Below are 22,776 nucleotides of genomic sequence, written 5' to 3' on the forward strand. Positions count from 1 at the left end.
TTGTTTTTGTTTTTAAGTAGAAGTATTAAAAGACCCAGTTTTTAGGGGGAGACTTGACTTTGTAACGAGTGAAAATGTGGTTTAATAAGGTTATAAACCAAATCGAGCCTTAAGATTAAAGAAGGCTTGTTTTGTTTTGAAAAATAGCTTAGCGACAATGAACGTTTTTAGAAATGAAGAAAAGCTAAGATAGTCTGCATTTTACTTTATTCTGCTTCCCACATCATTTATGACTTGGACATCTGATGAAGAGAGAGCTTCTAGCGAAACCTCTAAATTCAGATACACTTAATAAAGGGATCTCATTCTATTCTTTTGTGTTGTCTTTGCTTTCTACAGCAAAACTACTGTGAAGATGTGGGATGTAAGGTTTTTCCAGGAGATCAGTGGCTAGCTCAAAGTGTATGCATCCACTATATTACTATGCAGGTGTAGTAATCTAAGCTGGGTGCAATTTGCTCAATAAATTATACTTTTATAATCTCATCTCTCACCTCTTAAGGGTATTAAACAGTGCTTTTGCCTTAGCTCTCAATGGTGAGGAAAACCATACTCAGTACCTAGAAGCAATGTTGTAAAGAGAAGAGCATGGACTGAATTGGTGTTTGAATCCTGCACTTGGCCACTTTCTTTCATTTTTTAAAAAATGTTTATTTATTTTTTAGAGAGAGAGCGGGGGAGGGGCAGAGAGTGAGAGGGAGTCATAGGATCCAGCGCAGGCTCTGTGCTGACAGCAGCCTGCCTGGTGTGGGGCTCAAACTCAGGAACTGAACTGTGATATTATGACCTGAGTCTAAGTCGGATGCTCAACTGACTGAGCCACCCAGGTGACCCTGGACTCTGCCCCTTTCTAAGCTAACCTGAGCCTGTGTTTCCTCATCTGTCAAAGGAGGACAGTGATACCAAAATTGGAGGGTTGTCTTGGGGATTTACCAAGGATTACATAAAATATACAACACGTGTACAGCGTCTAATTTTGTATCTGGTACATGGTTGGTGCTTGGTACATTGCAGCTATTATTGTATTTTATGTTATATGTCTACTGGTGTTTTGCACTTTAGAAAGTACTTTTATACAGATCTCTCCTGTAACTTTCAAGGCACTCCAGTGAGGAAGTATCATTAAATGCCAGGAAATGAAGGCTCACCCAACTGAACAGGGTCACAGGCTACTTGAAGAAAGAAATCCATGGAACAGAGTTACCAGTGACCGGTACTGTGTTCTCATGATGGATTGAGAGGTGGTTCTGATAGGGATCGGGCAGCAGAACTGGGAGGAACTATGCCCTCTGAGATCAGATGGAGTATGCCATGAGCTAAGTCCAGTGTTGGTCACTGCCTGAAAGTATATAACCATTGTTCCAAATTATAATTGGAGAAAAGAAGAGAAAAACACCTGTTCCCACCCCCTTATTCCATTAACTACACTCACTGTCTAAATGGGACAAGACTCAAACAGGAAAAAAGTCATTCATCTTTTTCTAGCTGTAAGAAATTTTATAATCTGAATTGGAGGAATAAGGACAAAGATTAAAGGAAAGATAAGGTCGGGGGTGATTTTTGTTATTTCTTAAACGGGCTTTTTGAGTCCCACTTTTAATTTTTTAGAGCAAACTTTTGTTTCTTAACATGTTTTTGTTTATAATGTCTTACGAATAAAGTTGTGCTATGGAGAGGATTTTATTCAAATTCAGCTATGCCAGACATAGAAGAATAACATTATATAAAAATGTACCCAGGTGATTATGATATTTAGCATGACAACAGGTGTCTGGTTTCATTTTCTGGACAGTTAAGGTTTGAAAGCTTCCTCTCCCCCTTCTTTCTTTAAAAATAAGTATACGATGAGTTCGAGCCCCGCGTCGGGCTCTGGGCTGACAGCTCAGAGCCTGGAGCCTGCTTCCGATTCTGTGTCTCCCTCTCTCTCTGCCCCTCCCCCGTTCATGCTCTGTCTCTCTCTGTCTCAAAAATAAATAAAAAATAAAAATAAAAAAAAATAAGTGTACGATGGCATTTTAGAATCAGATGTTGATACCTGAAAGAAATCTTGCTTGGTTTTGATTGGGCTTGTGTTGAATCTATAGATCAGTTTGGTGAAAATCAACATCGTAACAGTAATGAGTCTTTTGGCCCAGGAATATGGGGTTGTCTCCCTGTCTGTATGGGTCTACTTTCATTTGTTTTATCATGCACGTGTTGTTCTCAGTATGCAGGATCCCTGCATCTTTTGGTGGATTTATACCTGAATGTTTCATTTTTCCATGCTATTTAAATGGCACCATTTTTTTAATTTCATATTCTAATTGTTCATATATGGAAATATAACTAACTCTCGTATGTTAAAAATTATTGCACTTGGTAACACAAAAAACAAAGACAAAAAGATTTCAGTTGGATGAAATAGTAACTTGTTTCAAGCAAACAGGGCTATTGCGTGAAAGAGGGATTAGACAAGACAAATGGATAAGAAAGGACAAACGTGTGCGTGTGTGCACAGACACACTGCAACATTGCACAGCCATAAAAAAGGATGAGATCTTGCCATTTGCAACAACATGGGTAGACCTAGACAGTACTACGCTAAGTGAAGTAAGTCAGACTGAGAAAGATAAATACCATATGATTCCATCACATTTGGATTCTTTAAAAAAAAAAAGACTAATAAACAAAAAGAAAAATCAGTCCTATAAATACAGAGAATAAACCGATGGCTACCAGAGAGAAGGGAGTGGAGGGAGGGACAAAATGAGTGGAGAGTGGGAGATATAGGCTTCCAGTTGTGGAGTGAATAAGTCACGGGAATACAATAAAATAGAGATTATGGTCAATGATACTGTAATAGTGCCGTATGGTGACAGATGGTAGCTATACTTATGGTGAGCATAGTATATAATATACAGAGAAGTTGAATCACTGTGTTGTACACCTGAAACCAAAGTAACATTGTGTGTCAACTGTTCTCAAATTAAAAAAAAAAGGTGTATGGAAACCAATTTGGCAATAAACTTCATATATTGAAAAAAAAAAAAAAAAGAAAAAAGGTTGATTAGGCTCACCCAGGCCAGGTACTTAGCAAAGTACCCACTACATACCCAAAATGTTAGTTCCATCCGTATTGCCTTCTCACATTCTGTGTTTCTCTGAAAGCCAGGCTCTATTCCATGAGTGGAGGTTATGGCAGTTAGAATTATGTGATGGTTAAGATGTTAAGACTTGGTTTTAGGCAGACCTGGGTTTGGATCCTGGCTCTACCATGCACTAGCCGTGTGCTCTTGAGTATCTCTCTCACCCTCTCTGCTCTTCAGTTTCCTACACTATAAAGTGGGGATGATTGATCCAAGATAGGGTGCTGACTTTACCAGAGTACAGTTCCTGGCACCTAGCAAATGCTCAGTGAGCATTAGCTACTCTCATTGTTGCTTTGTTGTTGTTGTTGTTGTTGCTGTTGTTATGTTGCAAGGAGGAAGATGCTGGAGAAGCCTAAGTAAGAAAGGCCTTTCTAACAATGCTTGTCCAACAATAGACTAGGTTGAATGTGGGGTAGTGAGCCTCCCAACACAGAATAATGGACCACCGTTATCTAGGCTGTCCCAAGGGAAGTCAGGCTTCCCAGAGAGTTTCCCCTGTGTCAAAGTACTGATTCCCCCATGGCTTCAGAAGCAAGTGGCGGTGGTGGTGCCAGTCTCCCTGGTCACCTAAGACATTTGACCCACAGACACCAAGAGCTTGGAGGAGTAGACAGAAATGGCATCCACGAAAAAATGAACACAGACCAGACTTATCTTTCCATCAGCTGCAGTTTATGATTGCACATTAAATTCAATTGCTTTCCTTAGGAGTCTGGTGTTGAGACCCATCCTCTCCAGCCCAGTGCCATCCATTCTGGCTTTCCCCAGGAGTGCAGACAGACCAGCCGCCTTCCTCGTGTACGCTAATTAATTTATCTCTTGCTTGTGATTTTACGGTGCTTAAGTGCTGGAGCATTTCTGTTTGTTCTTCTCCCTGCAAAGCACCTCACGTTACATAAAGACCATGAATCTCCATTGCAAACGCCGTCTGTCTTGGGCTAGGGAACGGCCCGCCGGCAGCCTGTTGTCTTGCTGGCTCTGCCTCTTACAGCCAAAGTAACACATCCATTAATTTATCCTTAATGACATTTTGACATTCCAATCAGTTCATCAGATGTGCCTTATGCAAGCCTTCTCCCGCACGGCTGGGCCAGGGTGCCAGGCCACTCTTGATGCATAATGCATGAAACCAGTGCAGTGCACGGTACCCTCTGACAGACACATCGCATGCTTCTCACAGCCCTGGCTCCCCGAGTGATCCACACTGATGCCTTCAGCAATGTTTTCCTCTGTGCTTCCAGCTTGCTGTGCTTAGGGGAAGCGGGTCAGTTCAAAGAGAGATGTCCTGGCTCAGAAACATACATGCAACTGTGCTATCTGAGGAGAAGTGATAGCGTATCAAACCCCTGCCACACTCAAAGGATTAGAGAAGCTTTAGTTCCACCAGTTCAGGTGCAAGGAAGACCTATGACAAAACCTAACATCCTGAATTTCATTACCCTGCTGCTACTTAAAAATAATGATGGCAAAGACATTCTGATAACAATGGTATCAAAGAAGAAATGAAAATTATCCTTAATACCCTCCATATAACACGTTAGCATAGACACGCTTCCTCACAGTGGTAATCACAGGGTACACAGTTTCATTCTCTGGGTTTTTTTTTTTAACTTAATGTAAGCCAGTTAGCATTCTTCAATGTTGTTACATAGTCTTCATTTTTAATGGCACTCTATCATTTTAATAGCTGCATAATATTCCATCCGGGGGATGCACCATCATTTACTGAAGCAATCCCCTATCGGTAGACATTTATGAGGCTGTGACTGATGGTTTGCAATTGAAGAGAAGCTGCAGAACAGGCTAACAGGGAGAACAGGACTCTGCAGGCTACAGAATCGGGGGTTCATTCCCTCCCGGTCCCTTTACCTGTTTTATGAATTTGGGATTAACCTCTGGGCCTCCGACTCCTCACCTATAAAACAAAAGAAATAATCACTCCCTTGTCATGCTGCTGTGAGGGTTACAAGTGTTTTCAAGGTATGGAGCACATGCTGGTATTTCCTACATATTACACTGTTATATTCACCTGTCTGTACCAGTGGTTGTAGATCAGGGGCAGTACTGCCCTCCCCAGCCTCCCTGCTGGGGACATTTGACAGTGCCTAAAGACATTTTTTATTTGTCACACCTGGGAACGAGAGGCATTCCTGGAAGGTGGTGGGTACAAGCCACGGAACCAGATAAACATACTGCCGTTCACAGGACAGCCCATGCGGCAAAGAATTCTCTGGCCCCACATGTCAATCGTGCTGAGATCAAGAACCCCTGCCATACACACAGCTGTTTTCCAATGTCCACGTAATACATGGATTTTTATTATTATTTCATTAGGATAAAGCCCCAAGAAAATGGAAATGCTTGAGTAAAGAGTATATTGTGCTCATAGGCAGTTCTAGGAGAAATGAGCTGGGGTTGGGGATGGGAATAAGGTTTGAGGTGACTGATGGAGAATAGACAGCAGGTAAGTAGTATGTGCTCCACAGTGGGGCCGGAGATGACATTCCATAGACCAGTTCTCCAAGTATAGTTCCAGCATCTCCTAGGAACTTGGAAATGCAGATTTTCAGATCCTACCTCAGATTCACCAAATCAGAAACTCTGAGAGTAGAGCCTAATCATCCCTGTTTTCAACACGCTGTCTAGGTGATTCTGGCGCACCCTCAGGTTTGAGAATCTCCATCGTGCACCATCCGTAGAGAAAGGCCCTCCTGTAGAATAATAAGAAGGACCTGTTCCAGTACAGACACTTGGTGCAGAAATAGATTAAAAGTGTCAGGTCTAAGTCATGGGGATGCTCAAATATGGGACAGAGCAACAATAAAGGAATTAAACGTGTTACTCATTCATTCATTCATTTAGTCAGTAAACATTTTTAAAGCTTTTACAACGTTGTGCCAAGTGCTGAACTAGGTGCTAGGGAAAAGTGAACTAATGGATGTTATGGAAGCCGTTATAATGAAGGATGGTGAGAACAGCAGGAAGATGACTAGGAGATGAAATGTAGGTAAAGTATGTCCCATCAGGGAGAGATCAGAAAAGGCCTCCTGGAAGACATAGTGCTCGAGACGGAACTTAAAGGGCTTGTGATCTGTTTATACGTTAATTCAGCAGGTGCTTGTGCCAGCAACTGCGTGAGGCCCTGGGGAGTGGGAAGCGCCTGAGGCCAGCATGGCCCCTGCTGGTGTGGTCACAGTCTAGCAGGGGAGATGACCCCAGGGGCTGGCCATCCAGCAGGCCATTGTGGTTTCTGGAGGGAGCCAAAGGCCTGTAGTAGGGTGGGGGGAGGGGGAGAAAGAGAGGGCCCTGGGTCAAGGTCTGAGAAGAGGTGTGGGCACAGGGATGTGGAGTACAAAAGGTGGTTCAGTGAACTAGGGAAGGAATAGCTGCAGAGCCTCAGGAAGGAGGAGAGATGGTTTAGAAGAGTTTAGTAAAGTCTGAAGGCTTTGTGGTCATCCATCCATCCATCCATGTATAGGCTGGTTGGGTAGAACAGGCAGCCCAACCCAGGGCATCCAAGAGGGCATGGACAGGAGACATAGTTCAGCTCAGCCTCAGCTCAGAGGAGAACATCCCCATCTAGGGACCTGCCTCTCTGGGAAGAGGCTGCCTGGAGACATGACAAGTCCCTGTCACTGGAGTTGACAATCAGGACCTGCATGTCCACTTGTTGGGGGATGTTGCAAGGAACCTTCCAGCCATGGTGGGAGAATGTCTCGAGAGCCCCAAAGGCCATTCCAGCCCAGAGAATCCAAGACTCTGTAACCTGTAATGAGGGTCAGAACAGGACCGGGAGCAAAACATCTGCCCGAGAGTCTGGCTTGGTTTGTGGTTGTGTAAGCAAGGTATGGATGGAGTAGGGCAGGGTGCCGGGAGAAAAAGTAGTCATTTTGGTTCCCTGGAGTGTTCATCTCGGGGAGAAGATCAAACACAAAATTAAGGTAAAAATAAAGCAGGGGAAAAGCATGCGGACTGCCAGTGTGAAGAAGGGAGAGAAAAAGAACTGGCATTTGTGGAGTGTTTCTTACGTACCAAAGACCATGCCAGGAATGTACACTTACTATTTCTAATCATCGTAGTCACTCTGTGAACAAGGGCCTATCAAATACCATTTTACAGAGAAGGAAACTGAGTCTGATAGTCTCAGAGGCGGAGACGCAAGTAGGATTCAGCAGCTTGTTAGAATCAGGTTAGCCTGGAGCCACAGTCCATTTCCACAGAATCAACAGCAGAGGGCTGTTCGCTTTGCCCAGAGGTTCAGAGCTCAGTGGCCTGAAAGCACTTCGGGAACTCAGCACTGTCTCAGCCAAAGATTCTGTCCTCACTTTCCTATGAGGCAGTTACTCCCTTCTCGTTGTTTATTATTTAACAAACACTTAACACAGAGCTTATCTGGTAGGTGACACATCCTGTCGTAAGTTCATTAGTATTTGTAAGTTAGTAGCTATTGAAACAGGTGTCATAAGCATTCACTGTAAGTACCCCCTATTTTAAAGATAAGGAAACTGAGTTGTAAAGAAGCTAAACTGTCCAAGGCCACATAGCTAGTAAATACTGGAGCTGGGACTTGAACCAAGGCACTCTTGGCTCCAGAGCCCATGCTGTTCCCTCTGGGTTCTGCTGCAGGGTCCAAGAGATAGTGTGGCCATGTGGGCAGTGGGAGGAGGGCCTAGCATCTGTCTTAAGCCTTCTTCTGCACTGGGTCCCCTGCCAGCCTGCTAGACGATGGTCAGACTAAATCTGACTCTGTCCTTTGTGAAAAGAGCATAATACATAGGAGAGCCCACCTGGGCAAGAAAGAGAGAGGGGCAGCCACAAGGAAGAGGGAAGCAGAGGCAGACAGGTAGAGTCATACACATGGAGAGCAAGACAGCAGAGAGATGGAGGTGACAGGCAGTGGCTGGGATCCTTCAGTCTTTCAAATTGTGGTGGCATCTGCTGTGGTTATTTCTATAACTTCGCCATTCCAGTGGAAACACATAGAAGCCCCAGGCTAGGGTGATGGGGGTGGAGGAGGAAGGACCCACCAGCTATGTTCTAGAATCGGTACCCAAAAGAAGTAATGGGCTGACCCAATGTGCATTGCCTGCAGGATGTGAGCAGATGTGAGTGTGAGCTTTCTGCCTGCACGTGTGTGCATATGTATGTGAGTGCGTTTTTGCCTGGAAAGGAAGGGACCCAGCTGAGAAAGCTTTGGGACAAGGGTGGATACATATAGGTCCTTGGCTAAGCATGACACAGCAAGGAATCTTAGAGAACATTCAGAAGCCTGACTGCCTGAGTTTGAATCCCAGCTCTGTCTCCTAAAGCCTGGGTGACTTTCCATGAATTTCTTCCACGCTCTCTGCCTCTCCCTCTCATCTGTGAAATGGGGATGTGTTTACCAATCTCCTACAGTATTTAGGAGAATTAAAGGAGCTAACACATTGTGTTTGTAGTAGCCTTAATAGTGCCTAGCATGGAATAAGTGCTGTTTACATGTTTATTAAATAAATGAAATGGATTTGGGATTTAGTATTTCATGGATCTTGTATTCATTTCCTAGGGCTCCATAACAAAATACCACCAACTGGATGGCTGGGGGGAAAAAAAAGAAAACAAATGGACTTAGTCTCTCAGAGTTCCAAAGGGTAGAAGTCTGAAATCCATATGTCACAGGGTCATTCTCCCTCTGGAACTCTGGGTAGAATCCTTCCTTGCTTCTTCCAAGTTTCTGGTGGCTGCTGGCAATCCTTGGCTTCTAGTTGCTTCACTCCGTTCTCTGCCTCTGTCATCACATGCCTTCTCCATGTGTGTCTCCATCCAAATTTCCCTTTTCTTATAAGGATACCAGACCAGTTGGAGTAGAGCCCACTCTGATGACTTCATCTTAACTTGATTACATCTTTAAAGACCTCATTTCCAAGTAAGGTCATTCACAAGTATCAAAGGTTAGGACTTTAACATATATTTTAGGGGGACACCCTGCAACCAGTAACAGTCATTTAAATAGCATCTGTTACTGCCTTGGTTCTAAGATGCCAACTACCCCCTGTAGAGAAATCAATACCCAGTAAGGGGAAAGGGCATGTCTCTGGTAACAGGAAGATATTTGGACCCCTGAGGCTGGCAGCCAAGTCACCTGCCTCCTGCTCCTCCACTTCCACAGGTGAAGGATGATAGGGACTCCTCACTGATTCAGACCAGCTAAGGAGTGGGTTCTCAAACATCCGGGTCTTTAAACTTCAGCATGCGTTAGAACTGCCCGCAGAGATTATTAATCATCCAGAGTTTCTGAGTCAGTAGGTCAGGGGAGGGGCCAGGGAAATTGCATTTCTAATATGTTCCCAGGTGAAGCTGATGCTGCTGGTCCAGAGACAACCCTGTTCTCATCAGTGGTGCTCAAGCTTGGTGGCACGTTTATAATCACCTGGAGAGCTTCTGAAAACCCACACGCCCAGGCTGCACCCCAGACCAATTAAACTAGAATCTCACCAATAATTTTTGAAGGTCCCCAAACGATTCGTGCAGCCAAGGTCGAGCAGCACTACTCTAGAATACATCAAAGAACATTTTTAGAGAAAAGGCATTCTTCAGAGCATCTGCTCTAAAGGATTCATGTTTCATAAATAATGAGGCCATTTAAATTAACATGGCTACTCCTTATATTTAAAAGATTACCAGAGAACATGTATTGAGTGCTTACTGTGTACAATTCTCTGGGAAAAATGCTTTGCTAGCCACATACCATTTAATTTTGCAGCCACTTTCTGGGAAAGTACTACTGTTACCTACTTTTCAGACTGGAGGAAACTGACATGCCGACGGATGAGTACTTGTAAGAGCTCACACAGCTAGTCTGAGATGGCGCCAGGTTTTGATGCCAGGCTGTCTGGCACCAAAGCCAGTGTGTTAACTGCTTTGCCATTCTGCCTCCTGATGTAAGAGAAAGAGGTGTGTTCTCCTTTGAATTCTGCACATACCCATATCCTCATTTATACTACCAACCCTAATGTGGTAAAGCCCAGCCTCTGCCTCAGTTACAGTAGTTCTGAATTAGTGAGGTTTGGATTAATGAGGTTTTGCTGCATTCATAAGGGACTAAAATCATATGTGCCATGGACTGAATTTGCACTTCTAATTTCGTTCTGGAAAGAGAGGTGGAGGAATGTTGGAACAGGTGCACTGGCAGGTAGAAAGCAGGGTTTGGGTCCTGTGGCTTCTGCCATTGTGCTGTGTGCCTTGGCTAAGCCCCTCCTCTGTCCAGGCCTGCTTTTTCTTGAAAAAACTGAGAGGCTGGTACCGTTCCCTTACAGTTCTGATGCATCACTTTAATTAGAGATCTGATCATGTCAGCATAGAAGCATCCTGGCTTCAAAGGGTACAGTGCCACCTTTTAATAGGAGTAGAGTCTCAGCTCTGTATTTTCTTTGTCCACCTCCTATGGGCTGAGGATTTCTCTCTGGCTCCAGTGTTCTATCTAATCTTTGTGGCTTCCCAGGAAACTGTCTAGAGATACCAACAGAGGATGAGCCCTATGTGGAAAAGAAAGAGTGCCTTATCCATGCCTCCCCAGGAGCATGGGCATAGCTCTTCACATTTAGGGAAAAATCCTAGGTGGAGGCCCCAACACTCTCCCCCCATTGGCTGGAGCCTCCTGTTCCCAGCCCAGAAAAGATTCAAGGGTTTTTCAGGATCCAGATGGTCAGTTCCCTACCACCTCTATTCCAAGTGGCTTTTCAGTCTCTACTGGAACTTTGCCAATGAGGGGCTATGCGTTACTTCCAAAAGCCCAAACAGGGCAAGGGTCATGCCTGGCTTTTTACATCATGATCTCTTTCTAACAGCCACTGGCACAAAGTAAGGGCTCATTAAATATTTTTCCAACAAATTAATGTGCAAAGAGGAAGAAACTACTAACTTTGGGAAGGAGACGAATAGGGGACATTTGAGTCAGGACTTAAAAGGTGTAGAGAAGGTTACCAAAGAATTAAAAATGGGAAGGACAGTCAGGCATTAGGTGCTTCCAAAAGAGACCCAAGCAATTGTACTTTGTTCTTTCTTCCTTGTTTCAAGCCAACCTGGTTCTAATTCTGCCCCTGGGGCCACAACAGAGCCAGACAGTCAGATGTGTGAAGAGGGCATTCCTGAATATTCCTTCTCCTTGAAAAATAATCCCCATTGTTTCAGACATTTCTTCTCTCAGAGCATGATTTCAGAACCCTTCACAGCCCCGCATTCCTCTCCCTTGAGTCATTCCACCTGCCACTATCCCTTATAAAGAGTGGTGCTCAGAATAAATCATAGGACTCACGGTCCATCATGGGCACATCCCCTGCCACCTACCCTCACTCAGCTAACAAGCAAAGGTCAGAAAGACCTCAGAATGATCTGTTAGAAGAAAGAATGCCAAGAGCTATGGTCACATCACATTGTCCCCGCCTGTCAGAAACAGTAAACTCCGGATTGCTATGTCTTAAAATGTTCTTCGGCTCTAGAAATGTCCCTGCAGAGGAATAGATAGGCTTATGAGTGCTCTCTTTTTACCAGCTTCTGGTACCCCCTACTGGTGAAATTGTGTGACCCAGTTGGCAAGAATCTCAGAACAACTAGAGAAAAAAATTCCATGTTTCATAAGTCACAAGTACTTGAATCTTGAAGGATCTGAAGATTCCATAAGTTATGTGACTCTCCCATGTATCATGTAACTATTTTATGTGATTAAAAAAAATATTTTATAGCTATGGCTATACTGTGGGCTTTGAGGGAAAAAAAATCTGATTTCTGTGAGCATTCCATTAATTCTGCAAACATCCCAAGAATTCTGTGACAACTACCGGAAGAAAATGCTAAGTTGTCAGCCAGAAATATTCATAAGTAGAAATATTTCAGGTCACAAACTAATTTTGTGCAAGTTTTTCTTCCTCTTTCCTTGTATGTATCTTTTTTTAAAGTGGTTATAATTTGCAGTCGGAGTAGGATGGCAATCTCTTCTGCACTTCAAATTGTAGACTTTTAAATATAAATTTGTACAACAAATTTATTGAGCACTGGCTGTGTGCCAGACACTCAGCAAGAAATCAGAGTAGGTGCGACAAGTCAAAAACCCTTCACCCAAGAGGCTCTTGCCCTAGTGGGTGGGAGAGTTGGATCCCTGCAATTCAACTAAACAGGTGCTTAGCTGGCATGGCAATGAGGCCTTCCTTGATCTGAGAAGGTTCAGACCAACCATTGGTGTTCCTTAGCTCCATGCATTTCTTCTCCCTGGCTTTCATCACTTTCGTGATTTTATAGCTGTGTCTGTATTTATCTGTTTAGCACCTGTCTTTGCCGTTAGTCTCCGTGCCCTGTGAAGGTCAGGGTCATGTCTGGCTTTTGTCACTGTGATCTTACCTCTAGCAGAAGCCGGTACATGTAGGTGCTCAATAAATATTTGTTCAGTGAATGAGTCAACCAAGAAGAGAAAATCACAAATCCATGTAGAGGAGCAAGAGAAACCTTCAAGGAGATGTGACATTTGAATGACACTGAGCCTTGAAGGATGGAGAGGAGGGGCCAGTGGAGAAGAATGGGGACATATTAAGGAATGTATAGTATTGAGGAATGGTTGGGGGGTGAAGATGAGGTGGCTGGTGTTCCCTAAGAGAAGGTGTGTATGGAAGATAAGGCTGAGTTGAAGCCTAGAGCCATAGCCTACGGGTCTTTCATGCCCTACTCATAGGCTTGGATTTCCCCCCTTCTCTTAAGGAAAAACAGGGAGGGGGGGTCTGAGTTAACTCGATGGCTATAGGAATAAAATGATTTTTCCTGTTTTACCAAGATGGTTTTTTAATTCTTAAATTTTGAATTCTGATAGAATATAGATCCCAAAACTATAGTTTTATGTTTTCTTTCTTTCCACATCCCTTCCTTCTATTTCTACTTCGTAGCTGTGTTTTCCAGCTGCTAAAACACCTGTCTGTACATTTTTAAGTTATTATATAGCATCATCAGCGTGAACACATAGTGTCAACCATGGGCTGAATACTAAGGATGCCATACTCCTTAGTTTTTACAACTCAGTTGGTTGTTGAGTTTTTAAATATCTATGTTTCAGAGAAGTTCAATTTTTCATTTTTCATCCAGGTTTTCAGAGCTACCCAAACATTTCTATAAAAGGCCATTTTTCACAGATGCAGCAAGGCCTTTTTTTATTATTATTATTCCTTTGGAAATGAATGACTTGTGCCCAAGACAACTCTCTCCATATTATTTTACCCCTAATGGAATGGGATTGGTTGGGAGTTATGCCCCTACGGAAATATCAAAGCCTCTTGTACACACTCACTTATAGTTTTAAAGTTAACTTTCTTATTGGATTTCCTTTTATTTCCTGCCAGGGCAATGTGAGCAGAGCTTAGATAGAGGCAAAGGATCTGCTGTATATCTTTTCAAATTTATGATTAAGAAGGTCACATATACATTTTTAAACACACTCCTTTTTGATAATAAATGAAGAATAAAATTTCAAAATGTCATCAGCAGTAGATCCACTCATTTTTCCTTCGTTGGCACTCCCCCTGGCCCCTGTCTGACTGCCAACACTGATCCAGTACTTCCTTTCTGGTTGTTTTTCTGTCTACCAGGAATAGTTTGACTCCTGGAACAGAATGCCTGTGGCTAGAGCATTATATACAAAAGATGCATTCCTATTCCCAAGAACCCCTCTTTTCTCAAGCCAGTGGGGGGAAAAATGGAAAAGAAAGGAAAAAAAGGGAGGGAGGGAGAGAAGAAAGAAAGGAAGGAAAGAGGGAAAGAAAGGAAGGAAAATAAGGAAAGGAAAGGAGGGAAGGAAGGGAGGGAATGAAAGGGAAAGGAAGGAGAGGAGGAGGAGGGGGAGGGAAGGAGGAAAGATGGGAGGGAAGGAAGGGAGGGAGGGAGGGAAAGAGAGAAGGAGGGAGGGAGGGTACTTGGGTTCCATTTTAGGCTGCATTTGTCTTCAAATTGTGGCCGAAATGGGGGAGATAAAATTCTCTTCTTGGCGGTGGTTTCCTGGATCCAGATTCCTTTGCCTGGTTCTCCACTGAGCTCTCTGCTTCCAGAGCTAGCACTACCTAGACTCCATGCCTCTGGCTTCCAGTTGGGTTGAGCAAATGAGACCCACTGTTCATTGGTCAGGGGGAGAGAAGAGGATGTAGCCAGGGTGTTGATGCCTCTTGTTCCTGCCATGTGAGGATCAACTGAGTTCCTCGAGAGAAGGCTGCTACTTCTGAGCCGGTGGTCTTATCTTCACAACTCTCTCCTTCAGGGTGCCAGTGACTGCTTCCTCTGCTTGTCCCTCTGGACACGTGGGTGGCCAACAATTCACCTGTCACTATAGTGGACCTTAGGTTCCCCTTCACCCTTCTTACTTTTGTCAGTAGTCCTTTTGGAAATAAAGTCTCCCCAAATCATTCTCACTTGAGTATGCCATCTGTCATTCTTCCGTGCAGTCCACATCTAGATCCAGGGATCCATGGGAAGGGTGTTACTCCCCATACTATCAAACTAGAATTCATCCTAGATGAACTCCCCTAAAATACTTCTGTGTTTAGGTTTTATCTTTTCATTTCATACCTCCTCTGATAGGGAGATCATTCCTCTTGAAACTGCATATTTCATGACCAGGCAGGCTCAATTTTGGAAAAATTTTTCCTGAATTTGACTCCTCTGGGAGATCTGTTGTTTCCATGTTGATATAGGAGTGATTAAGATTGAAGTTGAAACCAAGTCCTATGGAAAATGGAGCAAGAGACCTGGGATAATTTACCCCCAAGATATTTAATGTGTCCATCGCCTTCCGTATCACAGGAACATAATAGCTATATTTAGAATTGGAAATGTGGGGAAATCTCAGAGGAACTGCTTTGGTTTTTTAGAAATGTTTGAAAAACTGTCATATGCAAGAGGGGTTAGTAATATTTTTGTACTTCTAATGATCTAAGAACAACCGGTTAAAATTTAAGAGAAGTAGGTTTCAAATCCATATGAAGGACTTTATAAACCTTCAGCTGCCTGGGGAGGCGTCCAAATCTCTACCACTTGATATCCAGAGATTTCACAGTGGGTCTCTTGAAGGGGGATTTGGACATTAGAATGTGGTTGGACCAGCTGGGATGATATAAAAACAAGGATGCAGCTGTCACGTGTTGAATGTTCACTGTGTGCCAGGTGCTGTATTCCATGTGTTTCACATATGATCTCAGTTAATCATCACAGGCCTAGGAGCTTGGTCCCATTGTTGACTGATGTACCCAGAGGACGAGTTCAGAACTTAAAGAGGTTAAAGAACTGGCCCTGAGTCATGCAGCTGGCAGGTGGCGGAGATAGTATATGAACCCAGGTCTTCCTGATGCCAAAACCAATGGTTTTAACATCCAGTAGATAGTGTCATAATGACCTGGGGAACTAGGTGGCCATGCACAGGCCTAACCCTGCCCTACCTCCATGAGCTGGGGCCTCTGCGTGCTTTTATCAGCTCTCAAAATAATTCTAATTTCCATCACAGTTTGGAAATCACTGATTTAAACTAGTATTATTATAAATGCCCATCTGGTTCTGAAGGTCTTTCATTCCTATGAATGATCGTCAGGCATCAAGTTCAGCTTTAAAGTTTCTCCTTTCGAGCTACAGGACTAACTAACCCTCACCCTCACCCTCACCCTTCACCAACCACAAGTCTCTACTTCAGTTGTCCATTGTTTGGCGTGTTATTTTATTAGCTTAGTCCCTGAGAAAGGTCAGACTCCATTTTGAATCTCATTCAGAGCCATGAGAACAGAAAGGGCCACTCAGCTTCTTCCCCACTTCGAAAGAAGAGCAAGGAAGCATCATGTAAGTCTCATTGATTTCTGATTTTAAGCTCAAGTAAAGAACATACCTGTTGTTGGAGATGATCCAGAATAAGCCTCATATTTCCAAGTAAATGAAAGCCATTGATGGTTTCAGGAGGATTTAGGCTTATTCCACCTTGACATTGGAGGACCCATCTTGACTCTCTCTGTTCCTGGAGGATGAACCAGGTTTGGGGGTTGAGGATGATGGGTAGGGCAGAAGAACAATCTGATCTTTCCAATGCTTTAATGCAGCTGGAACCATCTGACTGTGATTTTTTCCCCTTGCACATGTCCCAAAGGAAGCTGGCCAAGAAGCAGAAGGAGACACAGAGTGGAGCCCAGAGGGAGATGGGGCCTGTGGCCTCAGCCGACAAACCCACCACCAAGCTCAGCGCCAGTCACAACGATGAAGGCTTCTCCTCTAGCTCTCAGGATGTTAATGGATTCAGTAAGTTGACCCAGCTAAGGGGAAGGGAACATCCATGGTTCAGCTTGACCCTGGTACCTCTGCTGTGGACCCCTCACAGTGGTCAGATGCTGTAGGGTATGGGTTCGGGATGCTTCCTTGGATGTTCCAAGGATGAATGTTCTCCCTGGCAAGGACTTGGGGCAGCCCATCTTGAGGGAAAAGGAGGATTTAAGAATATTCCCCCAAAGCAAATGGAAATGGGGCAATCCATCTTAACTGCTTGTGGAAATAAATAGATACAGGTTAAAACTAATAGTAGTAGTTTAAAAAAAAAAAGAGGACATAGTTATGCCCATAAGGAGAAAAACATGCCGCATTGAAATGAGTGTCTTACAGTTTTGAAAATGGTGTTTCCTATAAACCATGTTAGGTAGGTGTGCCACTAATTGCCATCTCTGTTTTGAGTGCTTAGGAAACTGAGGCTCAGAAAAGCAACTTCTGCAGTGTCCCAAGGCTGATGAGTATACCTATCCAAACCTGGAACCCATGTCTCCCAAGCCTGGCCAAGTCCAAATTATAGCCAGTGTTCCAAGGGGCCTTTAGTCAAGAGCACCTGAGCCCTCATGCAGAATTGATACAGGGTCTAAGATTTCAGAGTTAAACCTTATCCAAAGGAAAATCTCAAGACTGGTAACCTAAAACTAACTTTTGTTCTCATCTCTCTAAGACAATTCTTTTTCCTAGATTTAATAGAAATGCTAGATTCCCCAGCCTCTGCTCCAGATTAGGGAATTCAGGAAATCTAAAGGAATGTGAGCATAGACAAATGAATGTCCTCTACACAGTGTGTGGCAAATGGAAGAAACCATAATTTGTAAAAATCACTTAGATATGATCAGTTGGGGGGGGGGTTCTATGAGAAAATGAAGAAAGAAAGGAAACAAATATTTATAGACCATCTTCTTCCTCACCATGGCCCCATGAGATACTGCATATGATTGTTCCCATTTTATAGGTAAGGTAGCCAAGGTTCAGTGCATGCGGCTGACCTTCTCAGAGTTGCATAGCTAATTCCTGATGGATCCATGTTCTGAGGGTAACTTAGACCCATGATTGCTCATCTTAAGTATAGCACAGAACTCCTCTGAGAAAGTTTTCACAATATACATATGTAGGCCCTACACCTTACTGACTAAATCACAATCTCCTGAGGGAAGAGAGGTAGGGAGATAAGGGGAGGGGTAAGGTGGGATGTGGATTTTGTAAAAGCCACTTAGACGGTTCTTACAGGCACACTGATTAAGAACACTGAACTTTGAGGGAAGCAATAGCCATTTTCAAATATTGACATGCCGCCTTGGGAAGGAGATTAGTTTTAAACCTATAAAAAGGTTGAGAAAATAGTAAAATGAATATTCCTTTACCTTGTACCTAGACTCACCAATTATTCACATTTGCAATATTTGTACACACACACTCTCTCACTCCATACTATATATTATATATGTATACATATATAAAAATATCCTGTATATATATAATTATATTATATAAAATTATATAAAAATTTTATAAAATTTTCAGAACCATTTAGAAGTAGGTTGCAGACATCATGGCACTCTACTTCCAGAGAATTCCTAAGAACTAGGAAAACTCTTCAGCGTAACCATTATAAAATTATCTGACCCAAGAAATGTAACCTTATTTCAGTATCGAATATACCAGCATATAGTTAAATTTCCTCACTGGTCCTAAAATATTTATTGTTGTTGTTGTTGCTGCTGCTTTAATCCAGGGTCCACTCAGGTACTCACATTATACTTGGTCATCATGTCTCTCCATCACTTTTCATCTAGAACAGCCGGCCCTCCCTCCTTTTTTTTTCTTTCAGGGCATCGACACATTTTAAGTCTAAGCCAGTTGTCTCCTAGAATGTGGCACAATCCAGATTTATCTGATTTTCTTCACCATGATTGCTCTCAGGTTAGCATGTTGGCAAAAATTCAACATAGGTGGCATCATGTCCTTCCCTTTGCATCATTTCAACAGACAAATGCTATCATTTTGCCCGTTATTGGCAATGCTAAGTCTGCACACTTCTTAAGATTGTGTAATGGCTTTAAAGACAAAGTCTAACAGTGCATACTGATTATTTCATGAGCAAATATTTAACTTGCATTTTCCTCAGAGAGCAGAGCAAGTGTGCAGTCTGCCTACCCACGAAGCCAGCTCTTTTTCCTTTCTCAACCCAGATGAATCGCTGGGATTCATACATTCCCTTGGGCCCAGAAAAAGGCGATAGTGACATAGGCAGCCAGGAGAGGCAGAAAAAGGGTTGACAAGGAAATGGACTTGGTGTGTCCTGAAAGAAAGGCCCATCTGAAGATCCCTGAGAGTCTCTATCTATATTCATCTGTCACTGATTCTCCTGCTTTCCCTGGGAGAAAGGAAGTTCAATAACAAGTCTAGCTGATAGACAATCCTGGCCAAGTGATACCCATTCACCCCAGACCTTTCCTATATAGGCCAGATTCTTGTGCACACCTTTTTCCATGTGTAAAAATGCCTGGGAAGGCTGAATGTCAAAATGGAAAGACTTCTGGGAAGTCTGAGTGCCAAAACTATTATAGTCAAAGATACATGACCTCGAAATTCTAGGTATTTGATCTTAAGTTTTCTGATCACAAGTGGAAACCTGGGTAACACTGATTTCTTGGATTTCAAGGGGGAAACCTCACTGTATTCCCCAGGGCTAAAACTTAAACTCTTAAGAGGAAAGCATCCAAGACCAAGGTAGATTAGCCAGCCAGAGAGGAGGAGAAATCCTATCTAGTAGAATCTAATCAGACATTTTCAAGTCTAGAGACAATATTTCCAAATGATTGATATGTGTGTTTGTTTTATATGCATACACACACAGATACACACACACATACCTTTTAATGGCGTTGCTTTTAAAAAAAGACATTGAAATTGAAAAAAAGTTCAGTTGACAGTATACTCAATTATTAAGAAATTTTGCATTTGTTTGAGTCACTGAATATTTTAGTACTCTATCTATGCATCTGGTGTCCTCAGGCTATAGCCACAAACACGCTCTGGGGATTCTTTTTAATACCCTGGAATGCATCAGGTACCTTTAAAATGCCCTGTGGAACCGCTGGGATGAGATTTGAGGGGAAAAAAATGTAAGTAATGCTTACACTAGAGATGTAGAAATTGCTTCTGAAATCACCCTGATGTATGTAAAATTGAATCTATTTTCTTGGCATTAGGGAAGTGACTGTCTGGCTTCTGCAGCGGCTTTAGGAGGCCCTGAGATTATTTGCAAATGTTAAGGAAGCAGGAGAAAGACAGAGTACAAGAATAGATGTCACATCAGAAAAGATTACGAAGAATGTGCCCTGAGCAATTATTTCATTATTGAACAGGTGGGCTCCTGCCTGATTCAAATTCTGCATCTCCCTGCATAGGTTGATTTTCAGGGGTTTTCTATTCCAAATAACTGTTGCTGTTCCACAGCATCCATTCTGTCAAGCTTCCAGATTTTGTATAGGAGCAATGACCTCTGGGAAGCAAGGGTGATGGGGCCTTTGCCATTGTCAGGTGTGGGCCTTTGCTTTGGAGTGCTTCAGCATTCTTGAAAAAGGAGTGCATGTCACATTTAAAGGACAAACAACATGCATTGTTTTCAGTTTAAAGAAATGGCTGGCTTTTATTAAGTAATCTCATTTTGATCTTATTGCCCTGTGTACCTGATTGTTATTTATTTACTTTTTTTTTTTTTTTAAGATCTTTCACTCACTGGGATAATTTTTCCAAGTCTTTCTTCTGGTGCTATCTTTTTACACCCATGCTTAAATCTTTTTCTTTATATCTGTTGTTCATGGTATCATCTTCTCTGTGTTCATTTTCAGTCCAAATCAAAGTGCTTCAAAACAAATCCCTGTTGAATTTCTGTGCTAGTGATGCCTGCTGGCAGGCCAGGTCCAAGGACCAGAGGGGTTCCTGCGGGACCAGCCAAGAAGGTCCCTGGGTGTGCGCAGGATAGAATTCAAACACGGGCCAGCAGGAGGTGAAAGCAGAGTTTATCGAACATGTAAAGAAAGTGCCGAGTATCCGGGAGACTCAGTGAAGGAGTCTCATCTTTATTTGGGGCCTGGAGCTTTTTTATTGGCAATTATAGTCTGGTGTACGTGCCCCCTTGGGCATCCAGGAACTGGTTGGAACAAAGCCAGGGGCCCAGCTGTTATTACTTGGAGGGAGTGGGTATTGGCATGGAGACGTCTAGTGCTGGTGGTCTGGTCATTCTCTGTTCTAAGGAAACCAATAACCCCCTGTCCCTTACAAGGAAGACATACACTGTTTGCATTGTGAGGCGTGTGTAGAGTGGGGTGCAGGTCCTAGCAAAGGATAAAAACAGGTTTTTGTGGAGTCCTTCAGTTTCCCTATCTCAGTGTGGAGCTCAGTTGTCTAGGCTTCCCATACTGGCATCTGACAGACTCACTTGCCCTCTGGGTGCTGTTGGTAAACTCTGTCTTCATTGTTTTGCTTCCATTGTACTGAAAGGCTGCATATCTAGTGGCTGTGAAGGCAATTGGTTTCTAAGCAGCATCAGAGGCTGGGCCTCGAGCTCTCTGCTCTCTAAGTAAGGATATAGGCATGGTTGAGGCCCTGGAGGTGAGATTCAGTGGCCACTTGCCCAACACTTGGTACATGCCAGTCCCTGTGCCATGAGTCCTGAGCACAGTTTGGGGAGGGGAATAATTATACCGATGAATAAAAATGGGCATTGTCTTGCATATAATGTGTTTCTACTGAGTTTTTCATAGTTTACAAAAGTCCTTTTGCAGAATATTGGAGCCATAGATCCTTATTCCTGCACCAAAAGAAAGCTTGTATGTTTATTATCACCCCCATCCTACAGATGAGGAAACTGAGGTTCAGAGAGACCCTATGCCCCAAATCATACAACCATTTGCAGAGTTAAGGGTCTATTTCTTCTGACATCAGTTTGCTTCTATCCATCTAGCTCTGTATAGAATTTGGGAACATATTCAATAACAGTACCTACAGCAAAACAATAATAAGAGAAATAAATAAGATGTCAGGAACACAAAAATGAAGACAAGAAGGTCAAGACCAGGTTGTATTAGAATGTAATTTATTATATTAAAAAACAATCTAAATATGTAGACTGGTAACTTTCATATTCCAGTTTGGCTCTGAGCTTTCTAGTAGCAAAAGCCCAAATAGGAAGGCAACTTTCATTGGCACCCATTACATATTAGGCCATATGCTCTATATAAATCCCACTCTTAAGCCTCCTAGGAACCCAACAAATTAGATATTATTCCCACTTCATAAACGGGGGAACTGAATTTCAGAGAACAAAAATAAGTAAGCCCAACATCACATGCGCACAGATTGGGGATGGGATTGGAAGCCAAATAGGGTTATCTGACTCCAGAACCAGTGCCCCTTGTCCTGTACCATGAATGGTAGCCCACACTCAGCAGTCTAAATGGTGGCCACTCATGGCCAGGAGAGAGGGAGAACACCACTCCTCTCCTGATGGCCAGCCAGCTCTTCTCCCATGTGGGCAGGAGCTACTACCATAGCCATGTCCCACATGGAGGCCTGTCCCAGGCCTGGGCACTGGCAGGGAGCCCATCAGATTCCCACAAGCTGCCGGGCTCTGTGATAAGCACACTCAGATACGCATCTTCATCGGTCCTCACAGAACCCTGTATAGCGGTATGTTTATTACTAAACCCATTTTACAGTTGAGGAACCTGGTGTTCTGAGATATTGCAAGATCTTCCTCAAGTCACGTGATGAGTAGATAGTGAGGTCTGGACTCCAAACCAGATGTTCTCCTTTCAGAACCGAACGTCTTTGTCTTTCCTGTAACCTTTAGCTTTCTGCCCACCACAAAGCTAGGTGAAGGAGAGAAAGGAGATTAAGGGGAATAGCCCATTCTGCTGGCAGGACAGTGCCTCCTCTTAGTTCTGTCTAACTTGACAGAATTAAGTCTGTCTGCTTGAGAGCCTGAAGCTCCTCCTGCAGGAAGACAGCTATCCAGTCGATGCTCTAACAGGAGATGGGACTGTAGACCAGATGGCCCCATCTTCAGGCATCCCTGATCTGGACCAAGCCCTAGATAAAAGGGATGACCCCAGACACAGAGAGCTCACAGCTGGGGAGGGGGACAAGTAGTCCAACAACAAGCATCTTTTCACAGCCCTATAGGGGCTACAGGAGCAGCCTTCCTACAAAAAGAGCCACAAGATTCTTCCCCTGACTTTGTACCTCCAACGCAACCAAAAACATATTCAGTAGCCTCAGAGCTTGTGGTAGCCTCAGAGATGTTTGCTGCTGCTGAAGAGGGTTGGTCCTGAAACCT

At 43.3% G+C, this 22,776-nt stretch overlaps 1 protein-coding gene across 13 annotated transcripts in view; it reads left to right on the forward strand.

Moving 5' to 3' along the window:
* Nucleotides 1–22,776, forward strand: part of PTPRT (protein tyrosine phosphatase receptor type T) — a 1,056,329-nt gene that overhangs the window by 906,932 nt on the left and 126,621 nt on the right. For all 13 annotated transcript variants that reach the window (XM_027070121.2, XM_027070126.2, XM_053199941.1 and 10 more), the window contains one exon: nucleotides 16,261–16,409. In XM_027070121.2, coding sequence (XP_026925922.1) covers nucleotides 16,261–16,409 — 149 coding nt within the window. The remainder of the gene's footprint in view (nucleotides 1–16,260; nucleotides 16,410–22,776) is intronic.

Source organism: Acinonyx jubatus, chromosome A3 (genome assembly GCF_027475565.1).
Source record: "Acinonyx jubatus isolate Ajub_Pintada_27869175 chromosome A3, VMU_Ajub_asm_v1.0, whole genome shotgun sequence".
Classification (NCBI taxonomy): Eukaryota; Metazoa; Chordata; class Mammalia; order Carnivora; family Felidae; genus Acinonyx; species Acinonyx jubatus.